General features: G+C 42.0%; 1 protein-coding gene and 4 non-coding genes across 6 annotated transcripts in view; all 5 read left to right on the top strand.

Moving 5' to 3' along the window:
- polr1a (RNA polymerase I subunit A) overlaps positions 1-19767 on the top strand; it is a 49464-nt gene that overhangs the window by 5529 nt on the left and 24168 nt on the right. For both annotated transcript variants that reach the window (XM_078261084.1, XM_078261085.1), the window contains exons 9-24: positions 3458-3575; positions 3849-3990; positions 4599-4760; positions 5403-5525; positions 5686-5913; positions 6047-6154; positions 6260-6406; positions 7729-7920; positions 8077-8226; positions 8516-8699; positions 8824-8906; positions 11195-11353; positions 15310-15408; positions 15516-15668; positions 15873-15955; positions 18557-18722. In XM_078261084.1, the coding sequence (XP_078117210.1) occupies positions 3458-3575; positions 3849-3990; positions 4599-4760; positions 5403-5525; positions 5686-5913; positions 6047-6154; positions 6260-6406; positions 7729-7920; positions 8077-8226; positions 8516-8699; positions 8824-8906; positions 11195-11353; positions 15310-15408; positions 15516-15668; positions 15873-15955; positions 18557-18722 (2297 nt within the window). The remainder of the gene's footprint in view (positions 1-3457; positions 3576-3848; positions 3991-4598; positions 4761-5402; positions 5526-5685; positions 5914-6046; positions 6155-6259; positions 6407-7728; positions 7921-8076; positions 8227-8515; positions 8700-8823; positions 8907-11194; positions 11354-15309; positions 15409-15515; positions 15669-15872; positions 15956-18556; positions 18723-19767) is intronic.
- On the top strand, positions 7439-7575 carry LOC144525035 (small nucleolar RNA SNORA5). Its single transcript, XR_013502658.1, has one exon. It is a non-coding gene; the product is annotated as a small nucleolar RNA SNORA5 (small nucleolar RNA).
- Positions 9117-9253, top strand: LOC144525031 (small nucleolar RNA SNORA5). The gene has a single exon (XR_013502654.1). It is a non-coding gene; the product is annotated as a small nucleolar RNA SNORA5 (small nucleolar RNA).
- On the top strand, positions 12804-12940 carry LOC144525036 (small nucleolar RNA SNORA5). Its single transcript, XR_013502659.1, has one exon. It is a non-coding gene; the product is annotated as a small nucleolar RNA SNORA5 (small nucleolar RNA).
- LOC144525034 (small nucleolar RNA SNORA5) lies at positions 16598-16734 on the top strand. The gene has a single exon (XR_013502657.1). It is a non-coding gene; the product is annotated as a small nucleolar RNA SNORA5 (small nucleolar RNA).

Raw genomic sequence — 19767 nt, 5'->3', positions numbered from 1 at the left:
TCCATATATATTGGGACATCGACACAATTCTAATCTTTTTGGCTCTATACACCACCACAATGGAGTTGAAATGAAACGAACAAGATGTGCTTTAACTGCAGACTTTCAGCTTTAATTTGAGGGTATTTACATCCAAATCAGGTGAACGGTGTAGGAATTACAACAGTTTGTATATGTGCCTCCCACTTTTTAAGGGACCAAAAGTAATGGGACAGATTAACAATCATAAATCAAACTTTCACTTTTTAATACTTGGTTGCAAATCCTTTGCAATCAATTACAGCCTGAAGTCTGGAACGCATAGACATCACCAGACGCTGGGTTTCATCCCTGGTGATGCTCTGCCAGGCCTCTACTGCAACTGTTTTCAGTTCCTGCTTGTTCTTGGGGCATTTTCCCTTCAGTTTTGTCTTCAGCAAGTGAAATGCATGCTCAATCGGATTCAGGTCAGGTGATTGACTTGGCCATTGCATAACATTCCACTTCTTTCCCTTAAAAAACTCTTTGGTTGCTTTCGCAGTATGCTTCGGGTCATTGTCCATCTGCACTGTGAAGTGCCGTCCAATGTGTTCTGAAGTATTTGGCTGAATATGAGCAGATAATATTGCCCGAAACACTTCAGAATTCATCTTACTGCTTTTGTCAGCAGTCACATCATCAATAAATACAAGAGAACCAGTTCCATTGGCAGCCATACATGCCCACGCCATGACACTACCACCACCATACTTCACTGATGAGGTGGTATGCTTTGGATCATGAGCAGTTCCTTTCCTTCTCCATACTCTTCTCTTCCCATCACTCTAGTACAAGTTGATCTTTGTCTCATCTGTCCATAGGATGTTGTTCCAGAAATGTGAAAGCTTTTTTAGATGTTGTTTGGCAAACTCTAATCTGGCCTTCCTGTTTTTGAGGCTCACCAATGGTTTACATCTTGTAGTGAACCCTCTGTATTCACTCTGGTGAAGTCTTCTCTTGATTGTTGACTTTGACACACATACACCTACCTCCTTGAGAGTGTTCTTGATCTGGCCAACTGTTGTGAAGGGTGTTTTTCTTCACCAGGGAAAGTATTCTTCGGGTCATCCACCACAGTTGTTTTCTGTGGTCTTCCGGTCTTTTGGTGTTGCTGAGCTCACCGGTGCGTTCTTTCTTTTTAAGAATGTTCCAAACAGTTGATTTGGCCACACCTAATGTTTTTTTGCTATCTCTCTGATGGGTTTGTTTAGATTTTTCAGCCTAATGATGGCTTGCTTCACTGATAGTGACAGCTCTTTGGATCTCATATTGAGAGTTGACAGCAACAGATTCCAAATGTAAATAGCACACTTGAAATGAACTCTGGACCTTTTTATCTGCTCCTTGTAAATGGGATAATGAGGGAATAACACACACCTGGCCATGGAACAGCTGAGCAGCCAATTGTCCCATTACTTTTGGTCCCTTAAAAAGTGGGAGGCACATATACAAACTGTTGTAATTCCTACACCGTTCACCTGATTTGGATGTAAATACCCTCAAATTAAAGCTGAAAGTCTGCAGTTAAAGCACATCTTGTTCGTTTCATTTCAACTCCATTGTGGTGGTGTATAGAGCCAAAAAGATTAGAATTGTGTCGATGTCCCAATATTTATGGACCTGTGTGTGTGTGTGTGTGTGTGTGTGTGTGTGTGTGTGTAGATATATATATATATATATATATATATATATATATATATATATATATATATATATATATATATATATATATATATATATGTCATTCAGAATTAAAAAAGAAAATAATTAGATAAAATGGAATGAAATATGGGAATCTAAGAACGAATAAATAAAATTCTAAATAAATAAATTGGAATATATTGCACAACATGGCAATATGTTTAAAATTGCAATAATTTTGTATTATGACATAAGTAATGTGATAATACCGTATCGTAGGGCCTCTGGTGATTCCCACCCCTAATATTTAAACCTCTAAAAGAGATATACCAATACCAGTATCGGTATCGGCTCCAATACTGCCTAAAACGCTGGTATCAGTATCGGGAAGTACTGGAGTTTATGCACCGATCCGATACCACGTAATAAAGCCCTAAAGAAAATCTACGTTAAAGTAGTTTATTTATGTGTTCTTTTTCCGTTATAACTGACTGTCAAACTGCATAATAACAGAAAATTCTGTGGCATTCATGTTTCACAAAGAGTTTAACCTGAGCCAGACCGATAACAAAGATAGAAATAATATCACATCCATACAGGGATAATAGTATACAGTTGTTAAAACATAATAAAATATATGACACACTAGTATCGGATCGGTACTCGGTATCGGCCGATACGCAAGTTTAGGTATCGGAATCGGTATCGGGCCATCTCTATCTAAAAGTGGATATTCGAAGTGGTCCATATGACTGGGCAGCACGGTGGCTCAGTGGTTAGCACTTGGACTACAGTTGAAAATTAGCCGACTGGCTAACACTTTACAGAAATGTTGATTAATGTGCATTGTCCTAATCAAAAAATAAACTTACTGAGAATACTGTCTCATTTGAAAAGAAGCATAGGAAGAAACATTTTTAACATCTATGAAAATGGAATTATAGGTTATAAAGCTCTAAAGATGTAATAATTAAGATTTTGTACCATATCATTTGTAATGGCTGACATGTTTACTAGGGGTGTCATAATCGAAAATCGATCGAAATGAGCTTTTGACTCTCGAAATCAAAAGCAGGATTCGTGATTCCCCCAGTATTTGTTTTCTCTCCACCCCCGCCTACTAGCTCATGTTCAAAGAAAAAAACAACGGACACAGCAGAGCTTACCAGTTGATAAACACAACTGGAAAATCTCGGAAGTCACTGGTTTCCCTGAAGTCATAGTGTGGCAACAGTTTGCCTTCCCCGTGAGGGAGTTTGGAAAAAAAACAACGAAGGTAAAGCATGTGGGCGCCGACGGCACTCCATGGTGCCGTCACGTGCAGCTCGTTAAACTAATGGTGCATTCAATTGCGTCTCGTAAACTCTGAGAAACTGGAACTGTTGTTGCAAAGTATTTTGTTTCATCTAGTGGCTCTTGTTGCGGCATTGCCGTCCCTGTTCGAATAAAATGTTTAAATCAAAAATTGAATCAAATCGTGACCATCAAATTGTAAGTCGAATCGTGGAGTTGGAGAATTGAGACACCCCTGTCTCCGATTGCTTTGTGTTTTTGATCCTCCTTTGATAACTTATTTTTTACTCGCATTGTTTTCATTGATTCATTCACAATTATCAGAAGTGCTGTGTGAATAATGTTAATCACCATGTCCTTTTCTCAAACTTTTTTGAGGATACAAAATGGCAGAGTTGCAAAACAAAAAAAAACAAAAAAGAAATAAGCCAAATCCTCATTCCCTTTTGTCTGTTGCAAGGAATCGATTTTAAAATATGATTCTCATCTTATCTCTTTCTTCCAGGTTTCTTCTTGAAGTGTCTGTTCTCCGGGCTGGAGCAAGGGACGCTGTCAAAGGAGGGAGAGGCATGTTTTTATCCAGACCTTTTCTTCCTGGACCTACTGGTGGTCCCACCTTGCAGGTACAGTGTGAACAAACGCACTCGGATACTGTACATTGAACATTGGACCACTGGTAGTATACAATTATCCAAACATCGTAGACAACGTAGCAGAGATCTCCTTAACAACGATACAACTCTAATCCTTTTTTGGTGGCATAGAAGCAAGCTGTAACAAGCTGGGAGGGACGCACAATCAAAACACAGTCTCAGCCTAAATATATTATTATGATGTCATAGTTTGTGCTGTGGGACTATATTGCTTTATCGCGCCCCTCCTCCTGTCCCCGTCAGGTATCGTCCAATTAATCGACTGGGTGACCAGATGTTTACAAACGGTCAGACAGTCAACATGCAGGCTGTCATGAAGGACTGCGGACTCATCAGGAAACTTCTGGCTCTCATAGCAGGGGAGAAAACTATTCAGGAGGAAGAGGTAAGGAAGTGTTACCGTGTTGCTGTCTGCTCACAGTTGTTGTTGTTCAAATTCATGTTTGTGTGTAATAAGGCATAGCTGCAGAGATTCAGTTAAAACATCTTCATTTTTGTGGTTCAATTTTATTTGTAGTGTCAAATCACAACCGGAGTTATCTCAGGACACTTTACAGATAGAGTCGGTCTTGACCACACACTATGATTTACAAAGACCCGACAATTTCCCATGAGCGAGCATTCGGATAGACCCTGGCTCTTGGTGGGGCGGCCGTCTGCCTGCTGATACAGATGTACAGAAATATGAGTCATTATAAACATAACAGTTGGTATGTTGCTACAGCCAGTAGGGATGCTAATTTAGGGGTGTTTTTGTGGTTACTTATAGCACATTATAGTAATAATCAGTCAAAATTCTTATCTTCTCGTCGGACGCAAACTGCATTTCGTTGTCTTTGTACTTGTCCTCTGCACAGTGACAGTAACGTTGAATCTAATCTAATCAAAATTCTTATTGTCTGTTAACAGTTAAACACTTCATTATTAACATCCGTAACAGTCAGCCAAATTGTGACACAGCATGTCATCCCGCCCTTTTCCTTTTCCTCTCAGGCTCCTGACCAGACGGACCAGACGTTTCTGTCGGGGATCCCCGGACAGACGCTAACGGATAAACTCTACAACATCTGGATCCGACTACAGACCCACGTTAACATTGTCTTTGACAGTGACATGGACAAAATGATGACGGAGAAATACCCTGGAATCAGACAGGTATCATAGACACAGATACTGTTGAGAAAACGCCACCGTTCAGTGCAACATGGCCTATTTTGTCCACGTTATTGATTACTGATTACTATGTTTTTCCAGCTGCCTCTTACCCATTGCATCAACAAATCACCGCAGTAATCTAGTATAATAGGACTACAACATAGAATATAGCAACTCATAACTAGGCATGGACCGGTTCTGGTTTTAAGGTATACTGAGGTTTGAAAAAGTCACGGTTTCAAAACCACTAAATTGTTCTGCCATAGCGTTCCGAAGGTATCAGCTGTTTTTTATGAGTCTTCAAGGACAGAAAATGCAGTTTAGAAATCCGTCTCCCTGCCAGTGTGCAGTGTGTTTCAAAATAAAATACATTGTGTTCAATGGAAAAAAAAGTTGTTGTTTTTTACTCCGACATTTCAAAAGTAACACATTTGCAGCTGTCATTGCAATACCGTGAAACCGTGATATTTTTGCCGAAGGTTATCATACCGTCAGAATCTCATACCGGCCCATGCCCACTCATAATGTAGTGTAACAGTCTGTTACATGTTCAGCATTAGCAATGTAATAAGCCTTCCTTTTTCTTTTTTGTTGGCTGATAAAGACGTTGCAGTCGCCTAATTGTCTCCTTCCCCCTGCCAGATCTTGGAGAAGAAGGACGGATTGTTCCGGAAACATATGATGGGAAAGCGAGTGGACTACGCTGCAAGATCGGTCATCTGTCCAGACATGTACATAGGGACCAACGAGATCGGAATACCTATGGTACATCTGACTGTGTTTCTGATTAATGGTTCCTTTTTAAAGAGAGAGTACCACTCATCCTTGAGGAAGGGGAAATATAAATGATGTCAACATTGATCACCTGAGCTCCAAGTTTGATCCAGAATGAAACAAACTCTCTGTCTCTTCCATGCTCGTGCAGGTGTTTGCCACCAAGCTGACCTACCCCCAGCCTGTCACTCCATGGAATGTGAAGGAGCTTCGTCAGGCCGTTCTCAACGGGCCCAACGTCCACCCCGGTGCGTCCATGGTGATAAACGAGGACGGCAGGAGAACCATCCTGTCCCCTACCAGCCTTGCACAGAGAGAGGCTGTTGCCAAGCAACTGCTGACGCCCTGTCCTGGTCCACATAAGATGCCGATGAAGATCGTAAGTCAGACACCCTGATTGTAATTGTTGTATTTCAGAGACATACTGCCTTATATGTACCTCATTCAGTCAGTCAGTCAGTCAGCCAGCCAGTGGCGTTGCCCTTCACTCTTCTGCCTTTTTGTCTGTCCAGGTGAATCGTCACATAAAGAACGGAGATGTTATGTTACTGAACAGACAGCCAACTTTGCACAGACCCTCCATACAAGCCCACTGTGCACGCATCTTACCAGGAGAGAAGGTACGATCTAATCGGTCCAGGCTCATTTGTTTAATTGGGATTTATTGTGTGTTTGAAATGAATGATATATAACCAATTGTACTTGATTGTTGTTTGACGCTACAGGTACTAAGGCTCCACTATGCCAACTGCAAGGCGTACAATGCCGACTTTGATGGAGACGAAATGAACGCACACTTCCCTCAAAGCGAGCTGGCCAGAGCAGAGGCCTACACGTTAGTCAGCACTGACCAGCAGTACCTCGTCCCCAAGGTGGGTATGCGCACACAAACACTGTAGATACAAGGTTTTGATAAAGTATACCACAGCTTCCCACAGCCCTAACACCTCAGCGGCAAACACCCGATTGTGTTTCTAAACAGTTACACAGTTTCTATCTGTGCTTTACCTCATCATTTCATCAGACTTGTTATTGGGTGTTAAGATATAAGATTAGCTAACCAATGCCTATAGTCTATCTGTCTCATTCCATTAGGACTGAGGCCTGTTTCAGAAAGCGGGATTACACAGTTATCTGGATAACTGTGCTGAATGAAATGCGGAAACTTCCTAAAATCAGAATGTGGGCACTTCTGAGTGCAGCTAGCCAACTAACCTAAGCCATTTTAACATATGAACTCCAGACAATGTCCGACGAATCGGGTCCTGACATTGTCCGAAGTTTCCCTTTCTCACGTCTAGCCCACTACGGGAGATTTTCCGTGTCGGGTGCCTTCTCGCTTACAGGAAATACTCGGTTTGGTTTAGGCGAGGGGTGGCGCCTGGTAGAGCGTGCAGGAGGCAGGACATGACCTGGATTGCACCGCGGCACAGAGCCGGTTCGTAATTGGGTTGTAAACAACGGAGTCTGTTGCCGTCTCTTGAATTTGTCTGAGGATTTGGGCATCGCCCATTACCGACAGCGAGTTCCCAAATCACATTGTCTCTCCAGTTAGACATCTTTGTTGCCGTCTTTGCGTAAATCGCCCTTCTTCTTAACCCTCGGATGTTTAGTTTCGTTTTCCGTCCAGCTGCGTTATAGAATCGTCGTCAACACGCCCACCCGCTCGCTGTGAACTCTCACACTTTGGGCTAAATCAGAGATTACACAGACTTTGTACTAGGGAGCTGGTACAGACCGTTTGATTGTCCGGGACAACTGATTTGAACATTTTATGTCTCACGTAGATTTCTCTGCTGGTTATTGTCTAGATAATTTCAGGTTGCAGTGCATGTGTGACAGGGGCTTAAGTAATACTGCTTTGTGGCACATAAGTTCACTTTTCAGTAACTTAGTAGCTAAAATGCAGCCTTGTCAAATTCAGTGCTTCCTCCTCAGTGGATGCCACTGGCCAAAATGGCTGCCACAGTGACGATGTAGTTCATGGGCCCCACGGTGCTCCAACATGGCCACTGGGGATAAATATGTACTGCACACAAACAGAAACATGTAGTGAAATGAACTGAAGCAGCGAAGAGTGCTAATGCTCTGCAGCTGGCGCAAATAATGTTGGAACGGTAAGCCTCTCTCAGGGGCCCACACATTCTTATGAACATGCACAGATCAGCACTCTGTTTTTTCTTGCTATCTTTAGGATGGCAAACCTTTAGCAGGTCTGATCCAGGACCACATGGTATCGGGTACGAGGATGACCATACGAGGCTGTTTCTTTACCAGAGTCCAGTACATTGAGCTGGTGTACAGAGGACTGACGGACAAACCAGGCAGAGTTAAACTGCTGCCACCGGCCATACTCAAACCCCAGCAACTATGGACAGGGAAGCAGGTAATTGAACTTGTAACATTTAGTCCATGTTTCAGTGGGTACTCTTTGGCTTTTGATGGTGCTCTATGACAGTGGCAGCCTAAAGGAACAATGAAAGCAATGATGAGTCAGTTTAGACCAAACGTTGAAGTCACACGTTCACTGTTTTTGTTGCAGGTGGTGTCTACGCTCCTGCTTAATGTAATCCCACAGAAGGCTGTGCCTCTCAACCTGGTCGGCAAATCGAAAATCCCCAGCAAAGCATGGATCCAAGTCCCACCGCGAGCTGCTCCAGGATACAGACCTGACAGCATGTGTGACTCACAGGTACACACACACACAGAATATTTTACTTTCCAATCCAAATCAACATGTGCCAACAATGATACAGGTTGATACAGTACCTGCATTCTTTTGCTTTTTTTTTTGGCGTACTGAAACCTTCCCTTGAAAAATAAAAAATGACGATGCGATGAATGATGCGATGCTAAAAACACATGGAGAAAAAATTAGGCGCCGCTTGTGTGCAGCAATTCAAATTTTGGAGAAAGTCCAAAAGGAGTCAATCTTTAACCTTCATTAACCCCTCTACTTCCCTTTTGTCTTTGTTTCCCAGGTGGTGATTCGCCAGGGCGAGCTGTTGGTGGGGGTTCTGGACAAAGCCCACTACGGCTCCTCAGCCTACGGTCTGGTCCACTGCTGCTATGAGCTGTACGGAGGGGGGACCAGTGGCAAACTGCTCAGCTGTCTGGCTCGACTCTTCACTGCTTACCTGCAGCTATACAGGGGCTTTACGCTAGGTAAGAAGAACCCAGATAAGCATGCCCTCCTGACACAGATGTATCACAGACCGCGTTATTGGTTTATGTCTGTCAGTTAGCAGAACAGCAGTATTCTTTTAAACCTTTTTGTGTTTGTGTCTAGGTGTGGAAGACATCCTGGTGAAATCAGGAGCCAACAGGCAAAGAAAAGAAATTATTCAAGAATCGCTGAAGATTGGCACCAAAGTGAGTTAAAGCACCAGCTTGTTCTGGCAAAAGTAGCTGTCTGAGTAGTGTTTTCATTATTGTGTGTTCATCCACCATGGTTTGAAGGCCCTGGATGTGTAGCGCACCCTTATAAATGGACTAAATTGTGTGTTATTCAAACCAGTGAATGAAGAGAAAACATGCAGTATAAGGCACTAATTCACTGTTAATAAGTATTAAGGAAAAAAATGCAGCCTTGTCAAATTCAGTGCTTCCTCCTCAGTGGATGCCACTGGCCAAAATGGCTGCCACAGTGACGATGTAGTTCATGGGCCCCACGGTGCTCCAACATGGCCACTGGGGATAAATATGTACTGCGCACAAACAGAAACATGTAGTGAAATGAACTGAAGCAGCAAAGAGTGCTGTTGCTCTGAAGAACTTTTAGCTACAGCCCTGTGCAGTGATTTCATCACAGATTTCTTTAAAATCTGAACTTAAACTGCATGTTCACTGACAACTAATGCAGTCCATTTGTTGCTTCTGGTTCTTCATCTCAGTGTTCCTAGGGGGTGGCACCATCCATAGACGGTGCAAGACTTTGCATTATTTTAATTCTACACATTATGGCTTTAAGTACAACCTTAAAGGTCCAGTGTTTAACGTTGTTTATTATCAAAATCTGTGTTGCCTGTTCTATTGATATATTTATTCATAATTCAAATTGAAAGTCCAAAGAGAAAACGAAGCAAGATCAAATAAAAAATATTATTATTTTACTGCGCTACTAGGACAAATCATGCCATAATTGAATTTAAAAAAGAAAAAGGAAACTGAAAAAGCAAAGTTGAAATGTAAAATAATTTGTCTTTTCAATTTTACATCACTTCAATTTAACATTTGGCTTTTCCACTGACAGATGTCAAAAATGGAGGCGTATCCCATGAACTGACACAAAAGGGGTGCAGCTCCCCCTGCTTATGGACAGCAGGGGGAGCTGACTGCTGGGAAACACAGTTGAGCATCTGGCTACAGCTTTGCTACCAGGCTGGCTTGGCCTCTTGTTTGACATTAGATGATAGAAACTGATGATGTAGGCTAAACACAAACGACATTTCATGCAACAACCGTGAAGTTTTCATGTAGTTACTGTAATTGGGCCCGTGTACTTTTTCGTTCATTTGATTTCCGATTTTGAAACGATATCCAAATTTGAAAAATGGGTCATTTTAAACCTCGTTAATATTGTTGACAATGTGTTCAAACGGAAAACAAGCCATATTTCAGGACATACACTTGTCCATGATTCTATTGAGAGACTTCCAGCTGACAGCGGGGTCTGTGAGCAATGCTGGCCGGCATCGGCGAAAATGTGCAATTGGCCATACATTTTTGTAAAACTGCCCATATTCAAACTCTACCCACTTAATTTCCCGCATTAAAAAGTCTCAGAAGTGAATTTAGTGGTGAAATAGCAGACAAAAATTGTAAGAAGTTTCCAGCTGCTGCTACTACGACAAACTCCCAATCTAGATTCTAGAATCAATGACCGTTTCCGTCTGCTATTTCACCACTAAATTCACTTCTGAGACTTTTTTTGTGAAAATTTCACTGTGTAGAGTTTGAATATGGGCAGTTCTACAAAAATTGATGGCCAATTAATTGCACATTTTCTCTTCGATGTTGTCGGACTCAAGAAGCTCCACTCTGACCGATCGCTTGCTCGCCGGGCCGGCCCGTGATGCTCACAGACCCCGCTGTCAGCTGGAAGTCTCTCAATAGAATCATGGACAAGTTTATTTCCTGAAATATGGCTCGTTTTCCATTTGAACACATTGTCATCAATATTAACGAGGTTTAAAATGGCCCATTTTTCTAATTTGGATATCGTTTCAAAATCGGAAATCAAATGAACAAAAAAGTACACGGGCCCAATTACAGTAACTACATGAAAACTTCACTGTTGTTGCATGAAATGTCGTTTGTGTTTAGCCTACATCATCAGTTTCTATCATCTAATGTCAAACAAGAGGCCAAGCCAGCCTGGTAGCAAAGCTGTAGCCAGATGCTCCTCAAGCTAGTCTCTTAACTGTCTCTCTGCTGTTAGGTGCTGTCGTGGACAGTGGGTTTTTTTAGAGCTTTTTCATTGAAAACAGCGGCCTGCTGCGGCCGAAAACAACGTTATCAGAGTGGTGAGAGCAAACCAAAACAAAGTTGTTGGCCGGCCAGCTAAACAATGAGCTGAAACTGATCATTCTCTGTAGGTTTTTGCTAGTTTTCTTATCTTGTGGTGAACAAAAATATGTTTTCCGTCTTCCGTCTCTAAGGCTCTCCAAGCAGCCTTCAACCTGCCCGCCAATGTGGATCAAGCTGAGGCCCAGAGCCGCTGGCAGGATGCTCACCTCAACCCAGACCAGAGAGACTTCAGCACGGCCGACCACAAGTTCAAAGAAGTGGCCAACCAAGTGAACAATGACATTAACAAGGTAACCTGCCACTACTACTACTAGTAGCACCACCACTGCTACTACTACTGACATTGAGTACAGTGAACAATGACGGATGAACTACCTCTTACTCCCTTTCAAACACGTAATACCAGCACTGTTTTCACTGGAGGATCTTTACGGAAGCCAACAACGTTTTAAGGAAGTCAGGGACGTCATCTGTTAAATGAAGTTCCTTGGGGATAGTATCCCAGGGGTAGTACTTTGCAAAGGTTCATGAACAATAGGGCTACAGAGAGAGAAAGAGAGGAGTAGCTGTTGTTTGCTCAGATGTAAATTAGTTTTCAGTGCGTTTATAAAATGCCAATGTCATTTTAGTTCCTAGTATCGTGAGCTTAGTTCCTCCTTTTGCATACGTTAGGAACATTTTGGTAATAAATACTTGCAGTCAGTTGCTTCCACATACTTTAAAGGGTAACTGTTAATCATGAATTGTCCAGCTTGACCATCATGAAAGTGCTCGTTTTGCCACTGACAGACTCAGATTAATATTCTAAGTGTCTGACAACATTACGGAAAGGATCCCTTTACAGATAGACCTTTAAAACCTCTTTGAGACCTTTCTGTTTAACCAGAAACGGCTCTGAAGTCTCTAGCGCTAAACCCACCAGACTCCATTTAAAAAAAGCAATACTTTTAGCGTGTATAGAGCCAACATATTTTCACCTGTAAATCGGTAAACTATGTGTTTATTTCAACCAAAACTAGAGTTGTAATGGTTGGAAAAGTGGAAAGATGACCCAAAACGGCTTTTCATAGTTTTATTTTGTTTCTGTCGACTTTGAGTGAAGTGTATTTCACGATGCTAAAATTACTGTTTATTTACATGGAGTATGGAGGGTTTAGCGAATGCAATTTTGCGGATGTAAAAAAAAAAAAAAAGGATCTTACTCTTTAATAGAAAGCTCGACCTCCTTAGAAATCCTTTCCATAATGTTGTCAGACACATAGAATATTAATCTGAGCCTGTCAGTGACAAAACAAGCACTTTTGTGAACGGAAATACAAGCCATAATTTCCCTATTAACTCACATTGTAGCTTGTTTCGCCGCTGCCGACTGCAGCGATCTTGCTTAATACTGGACCAATGTCAGAGATTGTTGTTCCCATCAGTCACTTAGGGCTCTTTCACACCTCCCTCGTTATTTCGGATGAATCAAACTAGAGTTTGTTTGCCCCGCTGGTGCGGTTTGTTTGGACGGGTGAGAACGCAGCGATCGCACTCATGTGCGGCCCAAACAAGCGTACCGAGACCTGCTTGAAGAGGTGCTTTCAATCAAACTCTGGAGCGGTTGCCCTTGGCAACCAGATTGAGTCAATTGGCAACCGTTTCGTGGTCTCTGGTTGCCCCCTTTGGCAACCACCTGTTCAATATTTATGTATTTTTGTATATATAAAAACAAATCAAAACTTTATTTCACGAAAACAATGCAGCCTTGTCAAATTCAGTGCTTCCTCCTCAGTGGATGCCACTGGCCAAAATGGCTGCAACAGTGACGATGTAGTTCATGGGCCCCACGGTGCTCCAACATGGCCACTGGGGATAAATATGTACTACACACAAACAGAAACATGTAGTGAAATGAACTGAAGCAGCAAATTGTGCTGTTGCTCTGAAGAGTTAACATTTATTTCAAAAGAAGTCAATATTTTATTTGGTTGTCTCCATAAAGTTAAACACTACGTTCGTGCGCAACACAACATTTCAGCTGTTGTGCGCCCGCTTTCCATGCACGCGTTTGCCGTCAAAAGATACAGGCAATGCAATTTTTTTGTTCACATTAACGCCACATGTTAAAATGGTGCCCTGTATCTACCGCACGGAATAGCAACGCAGAATTCGGTGCCTCGTTACAGTGCCACTTCAATGTCTGCGCTGCTCTCTGATACTCCGAAACCAGCGTTAGAGGCAACAGAAACATCTACTACTACATTACACAGCAGGTAACGTTAGCTACGAGCTAACAGACACAAACTAGCACAACTGCTGTTGTTGGAAAAACAACAACACAGATGGGACAAAATGTTGGGTTTACTGGTAAACCTCGTGCATTCAAAGTTATTGTAAACTACCCTTTTCTCATCTGTTTTTTTTTTTCTTTTAACAGTAATTTACTGGTGAAAGAAGTAATTATTCTTAAAAGTCATTGCCATTACATTTTTTTTTAAAGATTATTATTTTTGGGGGATTTTTAGTCCTTTTTATTGACCTCTATGGGCGCCCACTCTACCAACTGAGCTATCCGGGCGCCCTTGTTATTACATTTTTAATAATCATTTAAATTCCCCCCTTTTTTTGTGCTGATCCAAAAACGTATCCGCTCCGTGACTTCAAACAGTGATCCGATCTGTGGGATTTGTGATCCGTTGCACTCCTATTTGAGAGGGATGGGAAATTTATATTGCAAGCCATTATCTTATTGTTTCATTATAAAAATGTGTGGTATCGTTACATAAGAAATGAATTGCTCCAAATATAGGCAGTTTAAAACATGGCAACCGTATTGTCACTTTCGGCAACCAAAAGCTGATGCCTGGTTGCCAAGCCGGCAACCACTTTAAAAAGTTTGCGTTGAGCCCTGTATACATACTCCGCAAGTCTGAGCTAATGTCTCCTGTAGTGAGGTGTGTGTAGCAAGCTGTGATGCAGCAAACTGTAGCAGCTTGCAGTGTTTCTATCACAGAAATAGACGGCGGTCAAGCTTGCCGTCCGTCACTTGCATAGCTCTGAAGACGCCCTTAGACACAAAAACATAGGGAAATAGGGTCCAGGTTGAAAAAAAAAAAAGGTAGTTGCCCTTTACCTTGAGGACGTATACTCCAGTAGGCCGCAGAGAAGAGCAGCAAGCATCAGAGCGGACCCTACACACCCTGGCCATATCCTTTTTGACACCCTACCCTCAGGCAGGCTTAGGCCGGCCACAGACTGGATGCGTCGCGTGAGCATGTCAGCTGCGCAGCGTGTCCGTTTTTATTTCGGCTCCCATGTTAACAGGTTAGAGCTTGCAAACTGCCTGCGTGATATTCAGGTCTCAGGCGCGGCGCCGAAAACGCGTGCCTGCTAGAAATAGAACCGACGCCTATTTTTCACGCAAGCGTGTTGGAAATGTTTCCAGGCAAAATAGAATAGGATAAGATGTTTATATGTCATTTTGACACGAATACATATTAATAAATGACGTGTTGATGTTTGAGAGTCTCTAGGTTTTGAAATGAATGCAGATCTAAAAAAAAAAAAATTCAAATATTGCACCTGTCAATACGAATGAAATATTCTGTAGCCTATTTTGCCGTCAATACTGCCGACGTCTTTGCTGTAATAAAGTCAGTCTATATTAATGTTTAACATGAAGTACACTACTGCTTGAGTGCACTAAATCAATGGGAACATACATGTGTACAGACAGGGCTAGCAGCAGCAGCGCCGCGTCAGACACGTTTCTGGTAGAAAAGATCCACGCAGCTGACACACAACAGAAACGCCACGCTCCCGCCACGCATCCAGTCGGTCGCCGGCCTTAGGGTCATGAGGGCGCGGACAAACCGCATGAGAAATAGCTTTTTTCACAGGGCCGTAAATGAGCTGCTGAAAGGCTAAGCTGGACTTGAACCATACTGTGTTGATAATGCACTGGTTTTCTTATTCTGGTTTTAATACTTTTTTTGTTTGTTTTTTTTACTCCATATTTATCTATTTATTGTTGCTGACACTGACACGTCCTGGTTCCCTGTGAGTTAAAGACGCTGACCATGTACTCAGAAGTCCGATATTTGAGTCTAGCAGGGGACGTTTGCTGCATGTGACTTCCCATTTCCTGTCAGCTTTCTACTGTACTCAATCCAATGAATGCTCAAAAATATGCATTTAAAAAAAAGGATTGCGTGTTGCCAGTCGTCACTGTTCTTGATGATGAAATGTTGTCGTGTGTTCACAGGTGTGCATGCCAGTCGGACTCCACACCTCTTTCCCAGACAACAACCTCCAACTGATGGTCCAATCAGGAGCCAAGGGATCTACTGTAAACACCATGCAGGTACCCCCCCCCCTCCACACACACACACACACACACACACACACTTCAATAAAGCCTCATGAACTTTAGCATTTTACCTACAAATACTGTGTGTGTGTGTCTTTCAGATTTCGTGTCTACTAGGTCAGATCGAGTTGGAGGGCCGTAGGCCTCCACTGATGCCTTCTGGGAAATCCTTGCCGTGCTTCCAGCCATATGATCCTGCACCTGGTGCCGGGGGCTTCGTTTCTGGAAGGTTCCTCACAGGCATCAAACCACAGGTACACGAGGAGAGCTGTGGTTGTGTTGCGTAGAGGACTCGTTTTTAAAAGTTGTTTTTACACCGTAGCTCCTGTCGTGGACACGCATGAAAGCACTCTCCAACTCTTATAAGTCTTTTTTACAAGTACTGCTGCTGTGATGTTTCTCTTGTTACTTTATGACACATTTCTTTCCTTGTCTGTGTGTAATCTCGCTGTGTTCAGGAGTTTTTCTTCCACTGTATGGCCGGCAGAGAGGGACTGGTCGACACAGCTGTGAAAACCTCTAGATCAGGATACCTGCAGAGGTAACGTAAACCTTACTGCTCATTAGTTCAGAAAGGGCTGAAGACTTCTGAAGACTTTAAAGTGTGGTCATGTTACATTCACATTTGGTGCGATTTAAGTCTCTCTCTCAGAAGCTCTTTGAAACAGAAACACCCTATCCACATTGGGATTTGTATTACATAGCGACTTTTAGTCATTTGTGGCAAATCTGCCATTTCTGTAATTTGCCAAGTAAAAATTATACAACGAATTCCCTACCATGATTTGCCAAACAGAGGTTGTGGAATAATATTGGTCCCGAATGTGCCAATCGGCATCTCTGTGATTTTGAGGTCCACTGTCAATACTAGTTCCGTGCAAATAGAAAACAAACTGTTGTGTGTCTGTGCAGACCCTGTTCCCAGGCAACAGGCAGGGGAAAAAAAGATGATTCAAGAAACACAAAAAATTGGCAAAGTGAGTTGAAGAACCAGCTTGTTCGGGCAAAAGTAGCTGTCTGAGTAGTGTTTTCATTATTGATGTAACATCTGCCATGGTTTGAAGGCCCTGGATGTGTAGTGCACCCTTATAAATGGACTACATTGTGTGTTATTTAAACCAATGAAGAGAAAACGTACAGTATAAGGCACCAATCTATTGTAAATAAGTATTTAGAAAGAAAATGCAGCCTTGTCAAATTCAGTGCTTCCTCCTCAGTGGATGCCACTGGCCAAAATGGCTGCCACAGTGACGATGTAGTTCATGGGCCCCACGGTGCTCCAACATGGCCACTGGGGATAAATATGTACTGCATACAAACACTAGGACTAGTATTACCTTGGTACCTCTAGTTATTTGTAATAATTGAGGAGGTCATCTGTGATTTTAATCCCGTACTAATTTGCCATGTCTGTAATTTGTCAAGTAGAAATGACACAGCAAATGACCTACCATGATTCGCCAAATGCAAAGGTTGTGTGATGATATTAGGCATCGTTGTGATTTTGAGGTCCTCTGGTAATCCTAGTTCCATGCAAAAAAAGAAAACTGCACACGCACATTTGAAAGGGAAATGTGTGGTTTTCCTTATCTGACATAAGCCACGAAACACTGGAACATTTCATTCACGGCTAATACAAACACTATTGTATGAGCCGTCTCGGTTATTGAAATTCCTGAGTTTGAATGACACAGCTATATCATGTGGAGACCACAGGAGAAGGAAAAAAAAAAACATGATTTATATTTGGTAGTGTGAAACTTACCTGAATCAGTGGAGCAAAGTTTTGTGATGCAAAACCAGCCCAGAATGAAGAAACTCCTCCTCGGATGCATTGCAATGCTAATGACGTGCCCGCAGCTCGCGTGGAAACAGACCTGGTGCGTATCTTTAGCGGAGCGCGCTGTAGCTACGAGGCTAGTATTAGCTGGCTACCATGGTAACTGACAATGAAAATAAACACCTTTATTTGAATTGCTGCTGTCAATCAGCAGCGCAGCGACATGACAAAGGAGCAGAACATGATTGGTCCTCATGTCTTAAATTTTACAGTGGTGCTCATAAGTTTATGAACCCATGCTAAAGTTGACTAAATAGAGGAATAAAACATATATATATATATATATATATATATATATATATATATATATATATATATATATATATATATATATATAAAATAGAAGCAATAAAGATAATGGAACTATGACTAGAAAAACTAGTCCAGCAAGTGTAGCAGGTCAGTATCACGTTTTGTTTTCCATCAAAATGTTTGATTATTTTTTATATATATATATATATATATATATATATATACACACAACAATAGTAGTTGTAGTAGTTCATGGCGCGGCAGGGCGTAGAAGGGGCACTGCAGGGTGTGTGTGTGTATGTATGTATGTATGTGTATATATATATATATATATATGTATATATATATATATATACACATACATATATGTATATGTATACACATACATATATATGTATATGTGTATGTATATATATGTATATATGTGTGTATATATATGTGTGTGTGTGTATGTATGTATATATACATACATACATACATACATACATACATACACACATACACACACACATACATACACACACACCCTGCAGTGCCCTTCTACGCCCTGCAGTGCCCTGCCGCGCCATGAACTACTGCAACTACTATTTCTAGTCATAGTTCCATTATCTTTATTGTTACTAAACTATTATTGCCACTGTTCATCACACCCCCAACCGGCACCGTCAGACACTGCCTACCAAGAGCCTGGGTCTGTCCGAGGGTTTTCCCTAAAAATAAGTTTTCCTCACCACTCGGTTTCTTCCTAAAAGTAAGTTTTTCCTCGCCACTGTCCCGCTAAATGCCTGCTCTTGGTGGAATTATTGGAATTGTTGGGTCTTTGTAAATTATAGTGTGTGGTCTAGACCTACTCTATCTGTAAAGTGTCTTGAGATAACTCTTGTTATGATTTGATACTATAAATAAAATTGAATAGAAAGAAAAAGTGACTATAGTAGATGAACCCAACATTTTATTTACTGTACCTGCCATACTGATCTGTTGGATGCACTGTCCTCTCCTTTTACTGACCTGTTTCCTCTATCCTCCTTCACATCCTCGCCTCTGCAGATGTGTCATAAAGCATCTGGAGGGTTTGGTAGTGCAGTATGATCTGACGGTGAGGGACAGCGATGGATCTGTGGTCCAGTTCTTGTACGGTGAAGATGGACTGGATATTCCCAAGACACAGTTCCTGCAGTCAAGACAGTTCCCCTTCATCGAGGACAACTACAAGGTAAAAACGGAGCAAGACGCACGTCAGCAGTAATTGAATGAATTGAAGTAAATAATGCTGATGGAAAACGTGGAGGAGCAGCTTGTCACGTAAATGAGAATAGCTAGCAGCCAGCATTTCCCTGACCGGAGTGAGAGAAAAGGTTTAATGTCGTGATCTTGGCAATAAAATATCTATGATGTGACGTCTCGAGTATTGGCCAATCAGCTTCAGGATGTCTACGCCGTCTCCATCGCCTTCTCATTCCCTCCAAATTTTCAACCTTTCACTCCAAGTTGAACTTTGAACCAATTTTCTCCCATGGCAATGAACATTACTTTTGAGGTCCGTCTTGTTTGCTGGCATTACAATGTAATATGCTGTTTAACTGACGCAACGTTAGGTAACTAGTCGGTAAAGTAACGGTAACCTTCCAAATAAAGTTGTCTCGTAATATGATAAAATCCGAGCGGCAGTCGCTGGTTGTATTTCGCCGGTGCAGAGCTTCGGGACGGCGGCTACCAGCGGCAGTTGTTAGCCATCAATAGGTGACTGCGAGATGGGTACAGGCACCGCAAGATTACGGTCCAAAGTCACACTAGGCAACCGCAAGATAGACTCACTGCGAAACATAGAGCTGATACAAAAACAATCCTGTGAATTGTTTGTCTAAAACTGGAAGACCAGATGGACAGCCACACCTTTTTAAAGCACAGGTTGCTTTGCCATTTTTAGACTAGACGTGTATGTAATATAATATCTGACATTTGTTCGCAATCTACCACATTACACTGTAAAATTTTAAAACATTTATTAACAACATAATGTAACAATAACATATCTTCAGTCAATTGGAAACTTGACAATTTGTCAAAGTAAAAAGGAAAAAAAACAGTTTAGCGGCCTGAGGGCAGACGCTCAGCACACGGAGTTTGGTGCCCCCAACGTCGTCTTCCAGGCAGCGCTGCCTGGAAGGCACTAGGATTAGTGATGGGACAACGAGTCGGTTTATGCGAGTCGGTTCAACCGGATGGTCGTAGGTTGGCCTACCGAGTTAATAGATTCA

This window comes from Sander vitreus, chromosome 10, assembly GCF_031162955.1.
Source record: "Sander vitreus isolate 19-12246 chromosome 10, sanVit1, whole genome shotgun sequence".
NCBI classification, from domain to species: Eukaryota; Metazoa; Chordata; class Actinopteri; order Perciformes; family Percidae; genus Sander; species Sander vitreus.
This window is presented reverse-complemented; position numbering and strand designations above follow the sequence as displayed.